The 16,538-nt window shown below is 41.8% G+C and overlaps 1 protein-coding gene across 4 annotated transcripts in view; it reads left to right on the top strand.

Annotated features, from left to right (window-relative positions):
- Positions 1-16,538, top strand: part of APPBP2 (amyloid beta precursor protein binding protein 2) — a 1,587,742-nt gene that overhangs the window by 1,384,120 nt on the left and 187,084 nt on the right. Inside the window, exon 13 of one of the 4 annotated variants that reach the window (XM_069615074.1) lies at positions 9,442-9,535. The exons of the other annotated variants lie outside the window; for them this stretch is intronic. Within the exon in view, the coding sequence (XP_069471175.1) occupies positions 9,442-9,495 (54 nt within the window). The 3' untranslated portion in view covers positions 9,496-9,535. Of the gene's footprint in view, positions 1-9,441; positions 9,536-16,538 lie in introns of those variants that run through there. 4 annotated transcript variants of the gene reach the window in all.

Below are 16,538 nucleotides of genomic sequence, written 5' to 3'. Positions count from 1 at the left end.
CAAATAATAAATAGAACTTCCAAACCCGAAGTAGAACGGAGTCTTAAACCTATTAGGGAACATATATGGGTGGGACATTATACAAATTTGTATGCGAGTAGCAAGAGGCTCGCGCAAGCATCAGTCCCAGAGTGGAAATATAATTGTTTCGATTGAAATGATCAGAGACAAAATTGTTAAGGCCAGTTCCTCTAGAGCGGCGGGGCCAAACGGGCTTTCAAACGCTTTTTAAGGGCAACCCTCACAAGTGGTCAAAGGCCCTATTTCTTCTCTTCCAGGATATAAGCGGCACTAAAATCATTCCCAGCTCATGGAATATGAGTTATATAATCCCTATCTATAAGAAAGGGGACAGATCCTTGCCGTCAAATTACCGTCCAATTGCCCTTTTGGATTCTGACTCTAAAATATACGCAAGTCTTATTTTGCACCAAATTGAACAATGGGCAGTCAGAAACCAGATTCTATCACCCTCTCAATTTGGTTTTAGGAAAGGTGCTGGCACCACGGCAGGGGGATGGTTGATCTCCCTATTACAAGAACTGAGATGGAAAAAAGGGGCAAATCCAGTTTATTTGACTAGCATGGATCTCTCCCTTGCATTTGACCTTGTGAATCGCTCTATTCTCTAAAGAAATTGCATGCATTGGGCCTACCACATCATTATTGAAGACCTCATTTATTCAACCTAAGTTAGAAGGAAAAAAAATGTGTTGGTGCTCATACGCCGATGATTTTTGATTGTTTGACATGACTCCAGTGGGACTACAGCATTTGTTAACTGCATTTGGAACATATAAGTCATATAATGGTTTAGCAGTAAATCCTTAGAAATCGCACATTTTGTGCTTTAGCCGAAAGAGAAAAGTCCCTCTAAATAGCTTGTTTCTGAATAATATCAAATTAGGAGTCAAAAACTCAATGATATGTTTAGGTTTTCTTGTGAGTGCTAAACTAAATATGGCTCAAGTGCAAACAATTTTTAGTCAAAAATAAAAATTTGTATGACACAAATGCGCATAGTGGACCGCAAATTTGGTGGATTTTCTTATACTCCATACATAAGATTTTAAAAACAAAAAACTATTCCTAAAATCTTATATGGTAGTGAAATTCCATTCATTATGGGTAAATTGGACTTTGATAAACTAGAGGCGAAGATATTTAGAGAAACTATTTTGTGCCTTCCGAAATGCATCCCTATAGCTGCCATCCGCTATGAATTTGGCTTACAATCATTAAAGAGCATTGTAGAGTGGAAATGCTTGTTGCTATTTCGTAACTTGATTTCTCAAACTGAAAATAACCTGTATAATGAATTGCCAGATTTTCTGAAACAAGGCTCACCTAAATAGTCACTGCTGAGGAAATTAATGGAAATTTGTAAGACTTCGATGAGTTCTGTTGGAGTATCTTTGAATACACTTATTTTCAACGTTAAAAAAGTGAAACAGTTATTGCAAAATAATGATTGGTCCTTACAACTCAGAAATTGTCTCAATATAGGATGTATTCTCACATGGTGTCCTATTATAAATATATGGGATCCATGGAACCCTATTTATATGCATTTCCTAATTAGAAGGTGGAGAAATCTATATATGAGATTCAGATTCAATGTTTTGCTTACTGGAGAAATATTGGCTGTAAGAGTAAAACCGCCGGCCTCTATTATATTGTGTAGATTCTGTAAGGATCCGGATGCAAAAGAAACATTGAGACATTTGCTGCTAGAGTGTCCGATTCTGAGTACGAAGGTGTGATGTCGTCACATAACTCCCTGGTCACGTGGAGAGGAACACGGGGCCGCAGGAAGGGGAGGGACAAGGGATGACCTGGGGTTGGGCAGTTGGGGAAGGCACGCTAAGAATAAAGATGTGTTATTAAATACTCCGCGTCCTCTCATCATTACAGAGTGTGAGGAGTGCGTGTGGAAGTCTAGGCACATCTCGACACTGGCGACGAGTGAAACCACGCAGCAGGATCACTTTCCGGCGTTTCAGACGCGACGGCGGAGTACGGCGGGTGGGAGTGAGTATACTCCCCGCCAGCTGAACTTCCATCAAGAGCCCGAGCGGGGTTTCGCAAATACCCGCCAACGGTGACAGGAAGACTCGCAGGTGGAGAGCGTCGGCTCCCTGCAATTCTACACGTCTGTGTTGCAGGTGGAGCGCATTGGCTCCCTGCGACTGCTTCGCAGATTCACAGAGGCACATTCGCGTGTGAGTGGAGCGCGTCGGCTCCTCACAGCGTTTTCCCGCCGACGGCGGGCAGGAGATTCGCGGGTGGAGCGCATCGGCTCCCCGTGACGGCTCACTCCAGCAAAAGGGATTTGCTCGTGAGTGGAGCGCATCGGCTCCTCACGCAGAAGCGCGTGACTGGAGCGCGTCGGCTCCTCACAGCATTTTCCCGCCAGAGGAAGTGGCACCAGTGGGTGGAGCGTGTCGGCTCCCCACACACATAAAAGGTACGCGAACTACAAAAGAAACACACGCGAGTGGAGCACATCTGCTCCACACAGAGACTTTTCTCTCTTTTCAAAAAAAAAAAGTTTTTTTTTTTTTCCTTCTTTTTTTCTTTCTCGCTCATCTTCGTGTGAAGACTGGGAAGTTTCTCCCTCTCTCTAATTTTGAGGAAGCCACGTGGGTGGAGCGCATCGGCTCCCCACACACATACATTTTCGTGTCACACACGGACTATCCACCATTTTCAAGTCAAGTCTTGACAGGAAACACATAGCTGTTGTCATCCAAGTTTCCACACCCAATCAATGCACAGTTGCATATCATCTGTCATGCTTGATGATTCATCTGAGGAATCACTAACTGTACAAGTAACTCCTGCCAAAACATCACGCACAAGCATGACGGACGGCCTAATAACACAGCTGCCCCCCAACTTTGACTTGAGTGACACCAGCACACTAGGACCAAGGTGGAAGAAGTGGGTGAGGGATTTTGAAGTGTGTCTCAAGGCGGTAGGCCATTTGGAGGATGAAAGAAAACACAGCCTACTCACCCATGCCATAGGATCAAATGGGAGAGACATTCTGGATTAAATTCCTGAAGATGACATAGACACCTACACCAAACTGAAGACAACTTTAACCAACTATTTCACGCCACACACAAACGTGGACTATGAGCGTCACATCTTCCACACCACTAAAGAACTGAAAGGTGAAACAATGGATGCGTTTGTGATGAGATTAAGAATAAAAATGAAACACTGTGATTTTAACAACTACTCAAATGAGGAAGCACTTCGCTCACAGATAATAGTAGGGTGTGAAAGCAGTGATTTCAGAAAACGACTTCTGCAAAAACCTCGAAACCTGGAAGAGATTCTACGCCTGGCTCGATCCGATGCGGCGCTGACAGCACAGGTCGAAGGTCTTGATGGTATCACCATCATTCATGGGAAGCATGAGAATCTACATAGGCTTGAGAGCACCACCAAGGGAAACGCAGATCCATTTTGCTATCGTTGCGGACATGAATATCCTCATGAAGGCACATGCCCTGCCATGGGTCAAGTGTGTTCTGCCTGCGGCGCAGAAAATCATTACAAGGCTGTATGCCTCATATATCGTAGCAAAATGCGAGGAGGTGGAAAGAATAGACGCTCCACACCAGAAAGAGAGCCAAGACGTTTGAGCCCTGGTCGTGACTCACACTATCAGAATGACGCGACACGCCGCAGACAACGGGAAGAGTTCTCGGATCGAAGACAATCAAGGAGCTCACAGGAATGGCGAGACAACAAACCTGCGTCCTCAGGACGAAGAAGGCGTCCTCGGAGATATGTCAGATGTTTGGTAGAACAATCACACTCTGACAGCATCTCCAGCACCTCCTCAGAGGACAAACCCAAGAAGGAATCAAATTTACGAAGAGGAGAACCACGGATAAAAGGCTACCTGTATGCACTTGGAAACACCACCGCAAAAGAAAACAGCCCCACTCTCATCATCAACGTCAACCAGGTGGCTGCCGAATTTCTAGTGGACACTGGAGCCACGGTAAATGTGGTGAGTGAGGAAGTGTACAACAACATGCCAAATGCGCCACGCTTACAACCAGCCAGAGCACTCATTTTTCCGTATGGTTCCAAGACGCCATTACCGTGTAAAGGCTTCTTCACAGCATCATGTCGATACAAAGATCCCATAAAAGAAATACCCATGCATGTTCTTGAAGCTGCCACCGACAGCGGATGCATTCTCAGTTACAAATCGGCAGTTGACATGGGGCTGATTCATGTTCTGTATAGACTCATGATGCATAAACATCTGGACCCCACCGCCAACATTGACAACATTTTCCCTGCATTGTTCAAAGGACTAGGAAAATTGAAGAACAGACAAATTGAACTGCATATAGACAACAGCATTCCTCCGGTAGCGCAGCATTACCGCGGTATTCCCGTTAATATACAAAAGCAAGTGGAAATCGAACTAATGAAACTTTTAGAGGCAGACATAATTGAACCGGCTGAAGGCCCCACTCCCTGGGTGTCTCCCATAGTACCAGTCCCCAAAAAGGACTCCGCTGACATTCGCATTTGTGTGGACATGCGAAGACCAAATGAAGCAATCTTGAGAGAACGTCATCAATCTCCTAGGATAACGGACATGGTGCATCTGCTCAATGGAGCCACTGTATTTTCAAAACTGGACCTCAATAAGGGGTACCATCAATTAGAACTCCACAAAAGGTCCAGATACATCACCACTTTTGCTACGCACCTGGGTCTCTATAGATACAAGCGGCTCAGTTTTGGAGTTTCTTCAGCAGCAGAAATTTTCCAATCGGAAATTCACAACATAATTAAACACGTGCCAAATTGCTTGAACTACAGCGACGACATCTTAGTATTTGGACAAAATCAAGAGCAACACGATGACACTCTTATGCGTGTGTGCATGGCACTGGAGGAAGCACACCTCACCCTAAACAAGGACAAATGCGAATTTAGAAAGCCAACCCTACGATTCTTCGGCCACATTTTCTCCAAAAATGGAATGACACCGGATCCTGAGAAGGTCAGGGCACTCACGAGCATGACTCCACCAACCTCCGTCACTGATCTGCGATCGTTTCTAGGCCTGGCAAGCTACTGCACAAGATACATAAAGGACTTTGCATCGGTTAGCGCACCCTTGAGAGCCCTCACTAAGCTCAACGCCGAGTTCCGATGGACAGATGAATGCCAACAAGCGTTCCAAATCATCAAAGATCGCATCGCGGATGCCAAAAATATGGCATATTTTGATCCACGGAAGCACACGGAATTAATAGTGGATGCTAGCCCGGTCGGCCTAGGGGCCATTCTAACTCAACTTGATCACAAAGACGGCAAGGCCATACATGTAGTGTCCTATGCCAGCCGCAGCCTCTCAAAAACTGAACAAGCATACTCACAAGCCGAGAAGGAAGGTCTGGCTGTTGTGTGGGCATGCAAGCATTTTCATCTCTTCCTTTACGGGAAACCCTTCACAATAGTGAAAGACCATCAGGCATTACTATTCATCTATGGAAATGCTCAAGCTAAAATGCCTCCCAGAATAGCTTGGTGGGCCCTAAGGCTACAAGACCACCAATTCAACATCATTCATCGACCGGGAAAAGAACAAAATCCAGCGGACTTCCTTTCGCGTCATCCCAATCAAGATTGCAACCCCGATTCGTCCATTGCAGACCAATACATCATGTACGTGGTCCAAGAAAGTACCCCACAAGGTTTGGACATGGAACAAATAGCCAGAGAAACCAACTCAGACCCCGCAATGCAGATCATCATGAGGTGTCTTGAGACAGGTCACTGGAAACAGGCAAAGCAACTGAAAGAAGACGTCAGAGAGGAAACTAAACAAGACATCTCCTGTCTACTTACAGTAAAGGAAGAGCTCGCTGAAACAGAAGGACTCCTACTAAAAGGAACAAAACTTGTGATTCCTCGTTCGTTGAGAAAAAGGGTCCTTGAACTTGCACATGAAGGACACCGAGGAATTATGTCCACCAAGAGGATGTTGCGACAAAGAGTATGGTTCCCTCAATTGGATACACAGGTGGAAGAGTTGCTCAAAAGTTGTCCCACGTGTGTGGTTCTTAACCCTCAAACCAGACCGGAACTGCTCAGAATGACTGAATTGCCCAACGGAACCTGGGAAGAGATTGCGGTAGATCACTATGGTCCTCTGGAAGGGGGAGAATATGTCCTTGTAGCAATCGATGAATATTCAAGATTCCCAGACGTACAAATTGTACCGTCAACAGCGGCATATCACACCATCCCGGCATTGGATAGGATGTTTGCCACATACGGAATTCCAAAAGTAGTGAAATCAGATAATGGACCTCCATTTACCGGACAAGATTTCAAAACCTTCGCGGAATATATGGGTTTCCATCACAGAAAAGTAACACCGCTATGGCCTCAAGCGAATGGTACAGTTGAGCGTTTCATGGGGAGTGTCAAACGCACCACACAGATAGCTCGCCTAACGGGAGAACCAGTGGAGAAATTACTGTGTAAGCTAATGAGAGACTATCGAAATACCCCACACAGCACCACTGGCAAATCACCATCAGAAGTCATGTTTGGAAGAAATGTGCGAACCAGAATACCCCATATAGAATTAGAAGAAGAGAGGTACAAAGGTGATGCTGAAATGAGACGACAAGATGCATCTCAGAAAGCAAACATGAAAGACACAGCAGATAAGAAAAGAAGGGCTGAAGAGAATATCTTGGAAACAGGAGACATTGTCGTTGCGAGACAGCCACAAAATCGCAAAAACATGGCAGCGTTCAATGAAGAACCCCTCACCATCACGCATAGGAAAGGCTCTCTCATCACAGCTGAAGGAACTACGCGTATAGTAACAAGAAACAGTTCCCACTTCAGAAGAATGCCAGGGATCATACCCCTAGTCGAACATCACATGCCAAGCGACGTGTTGGTGCGGGATGCACCTTATGAAGGGGATCAGGAGGATTCCGACACTGATGAGCCCTGTTGGCTACCTCAGGAATCGAATGAAAGAAACAATTGGAGACCTCAGAGAACTCGAAGACGACCACCTCGTCTCATTGAAGAGATGCCCTAATAACGAACTTAATGTTTAGTATCGGGGGGGGTGATGTCGTCACATAACTCCCTGGTTACGTGGAGAGGAACACGGGGCCGCAGGAAGGGGAGGGACAAGGGATGACCTGGGGTTGGGCAGTTGGGGAAGGCACGCTAAGAATAAAGATGTGTTAGTAAATACTCCGCGTCCTCTCATCATTACAGAGTGTGAGGAGTGCGTGTGGAAGTCTAGGCACATCTCGACAGAAGAGATTCCACTATTTCTCTCGCTTTGTCCGTGATGTTTCAAAAGTGGACTTGAATCAGGTGTAGAAATACATGTTATTTGATAAAAATATTCCACTGCAATTAGCGGGTGTAAGATTCCTTAAGACAGAATGTGGCCTCTTTTAGACTTTTTACAGGGAAAAAGGAAATTGTTATAAATAGGCTGATGCACTGTATTATGAATTCGAGTACTAAGATGACAATTATTGAATACTGTACTTTTGCCAATTTTTTACCCTGTTTTTAGAGTAAAAATTCCTAATGAAAAGATATTGAATCTTAGATTAAATTTTGTATTAATTTTTCTCTGTTTCGGCTTTCCTAATTTTGTGAAAACTGTTTATTCGCTGAACTCTAGATGTGAAATTCTGTATTAATTTGTTTTGTATGTATTTATTTCTGAAATTGTCTTTTAATCTTTCTATTTTTGTACAATTTTGTAAAGTTTTTTTTTAACCATATACAAATAAACATAATAATAATAGTATGTAGTAAATCTTCTTTTCTCCATGATTTAACAAGTTGTAGTATGGACATTTAATAGTTCTTTATGCTGAGGAGCTTTAATGACAATTTCATATGGTTAATTAAGCTTTGTTTCGTAACTATCTACCTTTCTTCTCGTCTGGTTTAATATTATTTTTGTATGTGAAGTTTTGGGATACGTGGAATAGACACATGGTTTCCAAAGTGGTACTGCTGTTTGGGTAGTATGTGTCTAGTAAGTTGTTTTTCAAAATGTCTTGGCTGTTGGGATCATTTTTGGCTATTGTTTCTATGTCTTCATATGATTTGAGAACTCTTTTTCTGGATTTAGCAGGACCATGGCTTAGCCATACTAGGTTTTCAGATTTCCCATACAAGGCAGTACCGGTTAAACGGTCTGTGGCTTTGTTGCAGCCACATTCTCTATGGGCGAGCATTTTTATGCCTAAGCTGTACAATTTTTGTGACAGTGTTTTGTCAGATGATATATCATCCCGGGGTCTTTCAGCTGTTTTCTTCTGCTTTGGTTAAGTAGGATGTAACATATCGTGTAACTGCAGTGGCATTGTCTGCAATGTATTGCACATCTATATTTGCATTCCATAGGAGGGCAATGATTGCATTGTAATCATTGATGTATTTTGATCCTTCTGTTCTTTTAATGCAATATATGTTCTTAAGTGATTTACCTTTGACTCTGTCTAACTGAAGACATGAAGTTGTTCACTTGGCCTGTTGTTGAAACTGGTCTAGGGAAACCGAAGCGGCACTTAGCGTAGTATTTCCCTTTGTTTTTATATTTGCAACGACAATACTTTCCACATTTGTGTCTTCGAAATTGTAAAATTTGTGCATGTAGGTCACTATGTGTAATTTGTGAAGGGATTTCACAAGCGAGATATTTGTCAATGAACTGTAAAACAGTGGCATCACTGTACTGACCAAATTTAGGAGCATCTTTAATCCACAAAAGCATGTGGGTGTGTGGTGCTCCTCCAGCTTGGTATTTTTTTATCCAAAAGAAGTGTTGCACTTCTCCGAGGGAGGCATTGTCTTCTTACAAATGAAGTGTAGCATAGCAATGAAGCGATGATGGAAATATCTTGATACATTTACAGGATCTAGAGAACAGAGTTCTCCTGGTGTTTTCATGTCTATATTTGTTTTATTTTGGTTTGCTATGCGTAGGAAATCGTGCAAATATTCCCATGCATATTCTGCACAACTTAATGTCACAAACCAAGTGGGTAGGCCAAGGTTTCTTATCATACAGCGTACATCTGCATGACGTCGTAACCAGTATTCTTTTGTACCGCGCATGTTTGCTAAAAGATTTGTAATGTTTGATTGTAAAACTGTCTTTTTCTTGCACTTTTTGTAGTAATTGCTTAGCTGACATATTTTGAAAATTGGTACCAGATTTCAATGTGTGTGCAACTCCGTAGTATAGAGTTGCTAGTTCACTTTCAAAGAGAAGGTGGAATATGTATTCCACGTTTTTTCTGAATCTGGGGTCTTCAGAATACATTTGTAAAGAGCGGTATTCTGATGCTGTTATTTATGTAGGTCTTTCATCGAACTTTCCTCCTTTTCCAGTTGGAAAGAGTAGAGGAAAGGCTTGAGCTTCTACACTTTTTTCCCATATGCTGATTGGAGATCCTTTGGCTTGTCCTTTGGCTTGTCGCATTTGGTAAGTTTCCAGTCTTCCAGTTTTCATCTATGGTGTCTTTACAGTGCAATGGGGGAATTGTATAATGGTCTAAAATATTGGATTCTGTAGTAGGATCTAGAAGTTGAAATTGGCCAGTTCCTGATGAGTCTTGAATTATTTCAGTGGTTTACCTCAGATTTTCTTAGATGTTTATTTCTTTGTAGTATTCATTATTGGCTTTTAGATATTGCAGGGCTTCTCTAACTATGTAATTCCACTAGTTGCTGCCAATTTCTTTTGTCTTTTGTTGGTACGCCATTAACTAGGATAATCAAAGGTTGAACTATTGGACGTTGCACTCCCAGAGTGTGTACATTCTCTTTGAGATCTAATGGCAAATAAACTACTTTGCCACGAATGCCTTTCAGTAATTCCGAGGGAGGTAGTTTTGCTGTTTTTGGTTGAAGGCGTATTATTGCTTGAAATGGGTGCACTGTTTGAATTATGATGGTCTCATACAAGTTAAGTTATTGCAGTGGTTTTGGTAGTGGGAATAATTCCAAGTTATTAGTGATAGGACGTGACAGTATTTGGTTGTTGTCAAGTTTTGCAGTGCAGTAACTGCAAAGTATTAAGGGGTTAGTGGTTTCGTAATTGTTTTCTGCTATACGATAGAGAGCTAATTGGAACCACTTGGAATCTTCATTGTCTTCTATTTTGTACATTATGTCTACAGTTTTTGTGCTATTCTTATAAAAAGTCCTGCAGTAACACACATACATGGTTTGGTACTTCAGCAGATGTGCTTTCATACTTTAGTATTTCTTTTTCGTATGTGTGTAGTAGAAGGTAGTCATCTGTAAAGTTGTTGCTAGTTTGTTCTAAAGATATTGAATTTTGTAAGTGGCTTTCAATTTCAAAATATATTTTCTGGATGTGGTCTATTCAAGTAGTTCTTGGGCTGTACCATGTAGAAGAATGTTATTTAAATTGGACAGTGCTAAAGCAAGACTTTTGGCATTTTGATTTTGTGGAAGGTGCTTTTGCAAATAGGTCCAGAAACGCAGGCTAATGAATGTCCTTGTGGTCCTGTGTATTTTCGCATTGGACAGGAGTCCATAGTTTGTAATAGTTTTATTTTCATTTTGTCTTTGCCTTTCAGATACTGATTGAGGAAGTGGCGTAAAGATGTGAACGATTTTTTGCCTATGTTACACATTGATGTGCACAGCCATTTGTAGACTGGACGTATTGGTTCAGTGAAATGGAGAGTTGATTCAAAGTTTCCTGGGGATAATTTTGTGAGCAGCATTTCTTGTTCCATAATAGTATTAAGTTGTTCATACCCTCTTCCACTGCTATTTATGGCAATTGGGTTTCTTTGCTTTTGTTTGTATGCTTCTTCATTGAAATATGGTTCTGTGCTGGTGGTGTGACTCCACTCACCTCCACAGATTTTTGCAAAGCTATCTTTGTTGATATTCTGTTTATTGAGAAGTCTTGTAGTTTAGTAGTTAATTTTGTTAGTGGTTTCAATCTGTTTAAAAATAAAATAATTTCTTTTTGAGAAGGATTGCTCTGTCTACGAGAGCTTCCAGGATTAATTTTCTATGGTAGGTTTTAAGGGTTGTGCATGATTTCTCTCTTGTTTTTATAAGGTTCTGAAGGACTCTGTGGCAGAACGTTTTTTGTAAAATAATCTTTTTGGTATTCTTACTTGTGGCTATATTGAGATTTACAGGTGCAGAATTACAGTTTGCAATAGTGGTAGCTGCAGTCTTTTTAATAACTTTGTTTAGTTTTACATTTTGAAAGAGGAGGCAAAGTTTCTTTACTGAAAGCTGCTTTTGTTTCGCTTAGTGACTGTATTAGCTGTTTTGTTTGAACTTTTTATATAAATTCTGCGAGAGGTGGATGCTTATTTTGTACTTTTTTATTGTGATTTCCTCTACTTCTGCGTTGCTCTCTACAGAGTTGATTTTTGGTAGGCGTTCTTTGGGGTCTTTTGTAGAAAAAAGAGTGCAAGTTGGGACGACGTGCAATGTATGTGTGCATTGTGCATAAGGGTCTGCGTAGGATGGTAGGCATGAATGTGGAGGTGTGTGATTGTGCAATGGGCTGTTACTTCAGGTTGGGAAGCCTATTCTCGTATTTGTGTGTTACTATACTGGTGTTCAGATGACAATACAAAGTGTGCACCTGCTGAGGTGCAATCAGTAGTACTGAATCGAATGGTGTAGGGTTAATACAATTGTTTTACAATACTAGAATTCTACAGTGTTTGAGTAACAGTTAAAACATTATGGCAGTATTGCACTTTTTTGGATGCAAAGAGTAGGTTTCTTCTGAGTTGTGTTTTGTACTTCAGACGCTGATGGTTTTCAGGAGAGTGGTGTTCACTGCAATTGTGAAAGAAAGAAGTTAGTAAATATGTGTGTTAATAGCACTGTTAATGTAGGCATGTATTTCTTTGTTTTTGTAGTAATAATGATTTCTGTTAATTGTGCATAGCATGTACATGCAGTTTCCTTTGTCTATGTTGTATTCTGGATATTTTACTTAGAATCTGTCAGTTGAACTTGCCTTAGAAATGATTACAATAGTAAGCACACGGAGCACACTTGGCTTTTTAAGGCAGTGTTATTTGATGTTAGGAGATAGGAGAAATAACACTATGCTTTTCTTGCTACGTATACAGGGTAAATGGCAGGAACTCTGGTGAAAAGTGTGCAATGTATGTATTTACAATGCAGGGTACTTGCTACTTACCCTGGATAAGTAGTAAAAATGTCATGCTGTTATTTCTCTCATCTGGTATGATCAAGTGTCACTTTAATGGTGTGTTTTTTACAAGTTTTCATTTACCCATATAACACAGAACAGGAAACCTTATATTGCATGCATTTTAATGTGGTTCTTGCCATTTACAATCAAACTGTTCTTTCTCCCAACTTTTAACATGAAATGACACTTTGTTATAAAGCTGTGTGTTGTGTCTGATTACTATTGTAATCATTTCTAAAGGAACTTCAAATGATAGATCCTATGTATGCCCAGAATGTACACAAAGGAATTTGTATGTACATCATATACACTATAATGCATGAAATGCTACTATGATTGAAATGTGGATAAATGGGTGGTTATGGTTACAAAGATGACAGAATAAATTAAGAGAATAACAGTTTGCACATTAGTTAGTAATATGGGTAAATTAAAATTTGGAAAGCACACAGCTTTGCAAGTGACACTTGATCATAGTAGATGGGAGAAATGGCAGTAAGCTTTTTTGCAGGTTATACAGGGTAAATGGCAGTTATACTGTTCAGATGCATTTATACAAGAGCTGTACATGTACTGTGCACAAAATATTGATACCTGTAGTTTGTGTTCATGCATGTGGATGTGCGTGAATCTGCAAGCAGAAATGTTAGAGACTTTTCCAGTAGTTATTGCCATAGGTGCTTTGCAATCACAGTAGAATTATACTCAGAGTGATGAACAGTACATTTAAAGTGCTGAACTGTGATGATGGAGTTAGATGTAGAGTTATTGGATGTTATTGGTGGATGGTTGTGACTGCTTAACAGTAGCCAATGAGGGAATGGTGCAGAGAGTTATGAGGAAATTGTAGAAGGGCTGCTTTAGTGTCACGCGCTCCGCAGACACTGCGGCTGTTTGCGAACAGGGCGTGCCACATCCGTGGTTTCTCAGAAAATCCAACATGGAAAGGGGACTGTAGGGATTAGCCAATCAGGTGTTGAAGTTGTTGTTTGCAGGAAGAGAGGGTGTATGTGTAGTGAAGATGGCAGAGGTGAAGAAAGTGAGGGTGTTGGTTGTTGAAGATTAATTTGTAGATTGTTTGGAGCGGTATGCTATGTTTAAACATAAGGCTGCCAGTTTTGGTTTTGAAGGAGTGGAAGTTTTCTGGTCAACTGTGCCTGGTTCCAATATGCAGACAGTGGTTGGAGCTTGTAAGACTTTCTGCATGTGGGAGAGTCCAGATGTAGTGGTGCTACATTGGGGTGGTGTCCATTTGGGATACATCCGTGCTCCTAGTTTGTTGAGTGCTCTTGAAAACTTGGTTGCGGCAGTGATGAAAGTTGTTCCAAATGGCAAGGTGATTTTTTTCTGAAATATTGCCTAGGGTACTATGGGACAATTCTAATGTTTTTTTGTTCCGAGCAAAATGGTGCAAGGTGTTTGGTGAACAGAGTGATGTCTGCTTTCTTGTGTAGAAGTGGAATTTTGTCTTGAATATTGATTTTGTTAATGGTGATTATTTTAAAGCAGATGGCATTTCTTTATCCATATTGGGAAATGCTATGTTATTTCAAAATATAAGGAGTGCTTTACAGAGGATAATGTGAAGACATCAGGAAGCAAATAAGTGGAAAAAGCAATAACAAAATGAAAGGTGTTTTTTTTTTTATAAGCACTTTCCAAAAAAAGGCTCTTTTAAGAGCCAACCTCAAAGGGGAAGTGGGGTACACTATTTAAATTTTCATTCCCCACTGTCAGATTTTACGATTTGTCCGTGGACACCGTGGTTGTTGGCGGACAGCGTGTATTACATATAGGGAATTTGAGGCTGAGAGGCATGCAAATGAGACTGTGCAGGGCAAGGGATAGGTCAATAAGGTTTTCTGGGTGTGATGTGTAAGGAGAGACTTTGGTAGAAAGTCTGTTTCTGAGAGGAGAGCAGATATTTATTTATTTTATTTTATTTATTTGTTACAAGCCCAGACCTTCGGGTGTCACGGCGTGGTTATAAGACAGCTTAGAAATAAGTAGAATTCAAACATTACATTAGTTGCATTACATGATATAAATTACAAAATATTCACAACAATATACAGTGGACTAAATATTCACAACAGTATACGATGGACGGGGTCCTATCTTTGGGTGCTTATATTGGTTGAATAACCAGGTTTTTAACTGTTTCTTAAAGACCGTGAAGGAGGATGCTTTTTTGATGTTGATGGGTAGGGTGTTCCAGTGTTTGGGGGCTAAAGTGGTGAAGCTGCTGCCCCCTGCTCTTGTGGTTTTGAATCGGGGGGGGGGGTCCAGGAGGAGTTTGTCATTGGATCTAAGTAATCTCATGTCAGATTTGGGATGCAGCGTGTTATTGAGGTAGATAGGTCCTTTTTTGGTAAGGCATTTGTGGGTGATGCATAATGTTTTGAAGATGATTCGGGCTTTGATGGGGAGCCAGTGGGCATCTTTCCTAGTCTTGGATATATGGTCTGATTTTTTTTATGCCTAGAGCTTCCCTCAGGACTTTATTTTGCAAAAGTTGCATTTTGGCTAGGTTGGTGTTGGAGGAGCCCAGTAGTAATACATTACAGTAGTCCAATTTCGATAGGACCAGTGCTCTGGCTAGGGTGAGGCAATTTGCTGGGGTCAGAAATTGTCGGCTGAGCGCAATTAATTTGGAGGTGTAGGCCGTGGAGGAGGAAAGTACATTGAGTCATGGTCAGGCTGGCATCGATGTACACGCCCAGTGTTTTTACTTGCTTCGACACTGGAATATTGGTACCGTCGATATTGATGGTTGAATATTCTGGCTGAAGGGTTGCTATTTTGGCTGGAGATCCTACGATGAGGACTTCTGTCTTCTCATCGTTAAGACATAGGCTGTTTAGTGCCATCCAGTTTTGTATGATGACGTACATTTTATTGATTGTTAATGTGTCCTGGTCATAGTTGCCTGTAAGAGGTATAAGGATCTGGGTGTCATCCGCAAAATTTGTGTATATGACACCCATATCGTCAAGTGCTGAGAACAGGAGTTTGGTATATGCGTTGTACAGCGTGGGAGAAAGGCAAGAGCCTTGGGGCACTCCTATGGGGGCTGGGAGGGGGTTGGCTGCTTCTTTGCCTATGGACACTCTGGAGGTGCGGTCGGTTAAGAAGGATTTCACCCAAGCAGTGGCTGCCCTAGAGAAATTAAACTCGCGGGCAAGTGAGTTGCAGAGTTTGTCGTGGTCCACCAGGTCAAACGCGGCTGAGAGGTCCAACAGCAGGAGAATGCAAAGTTTCCCTGAATCTCTGATGGCATCCATCTGGATTTTGAGGTCCAAGAGTGCTGTTTCAGTGCTGTGGTTGGGCCTGAAACCTGATTGTCTGGTACCGAGGAGCTGGTTAGATTCTAAGTGGGTTTGAATTTGGTTGTAGGCTAGTTTGTCGATGATTTTGAGTAAAAATGGGACTGTGGTTATGGGGCGATAATTAGTTGGAATGGTGGGGTCTAGATTTGTTTTTTTTAGAAGCGGGATAACCCAGGCTTCTTTAATGCAGGTCGGAACTGTATTAGCGTTGAATGAGGCATTGACAAATTTAGTGATGAGGGGGGTCAGGGTGGGTGCACAGGCTTTGACTAATTTGGCTGGGACAGTGTCTCCTTTGCAGTTGGATGCTTTTAGTTTGGAGATTGTGTCGAGTACGAGATCGTGGGTGACTGGTGTTAATTGAAAGGGGGGGTTGCAGTTGTCGCTGGAAAGGGTACAGGGATAAGGGGTGGGGGAGTTTTTGGTTGCTAGGAGTGTTTTTTTGGAATTGACTTTATTTTGCAGCATAGTGATTTTGGAGGCAAGAGCATCTTGTATGGTGGTACACCATTCTTTGCTTGTGTTTGTGGGTGTGTCGGTCGGAAGTGGATTTTCAAGTTCTCTAAGGATAGAGAAGAGCTCTTTGGAGTCTGATGCTGCATTGCTAATACGAGCATTGTAGGTGTTTGCTTTATGGGTGGTGATAGCTGATTTGTAGAGGGTATTTGCGTCTTTGAATGCTTTGGCTGAGTCAGGGGAGGGATGTTTATTATGGGCATGCTCGAGAGAGCGTTTTTTCCTTCTAAGGGCGATTAGTTCCTCGTTGAACCAGAAGTTGGATTTTTTATTGAGGCGTCTTAGTTTGGAGGTGACAGGTGCTATGGTGTCAATCGCTGTGGAGAGGCATTTGTGGTAGTACTCGGCGCTAGTAGTTGGGTCATTGCTGAGGATTGAGTGGGTATCTCAGCTGTGAGCTTTTTAGAGTTTCT

The sequence above is a fragment of the Ambystoma mexicanum genome, chromosome 9, assembly GCF_040938575.1.
Source record: "Ambystoma mexicanum isolate Mex_15411 chromosome 9, UKY_AmexF1_1, whole genome shotgun sequence".
NCBI lineage: Eukaryota > Metazoa > Chordata > Amphibia > Caudata > Ambystomatidae > Ambystoma > Ambystoma mexicanum.
Note: the sequence above shows the minus strand (reverse complement) of the source record. Positions and strands in the feature narration are given on the sequence as shown.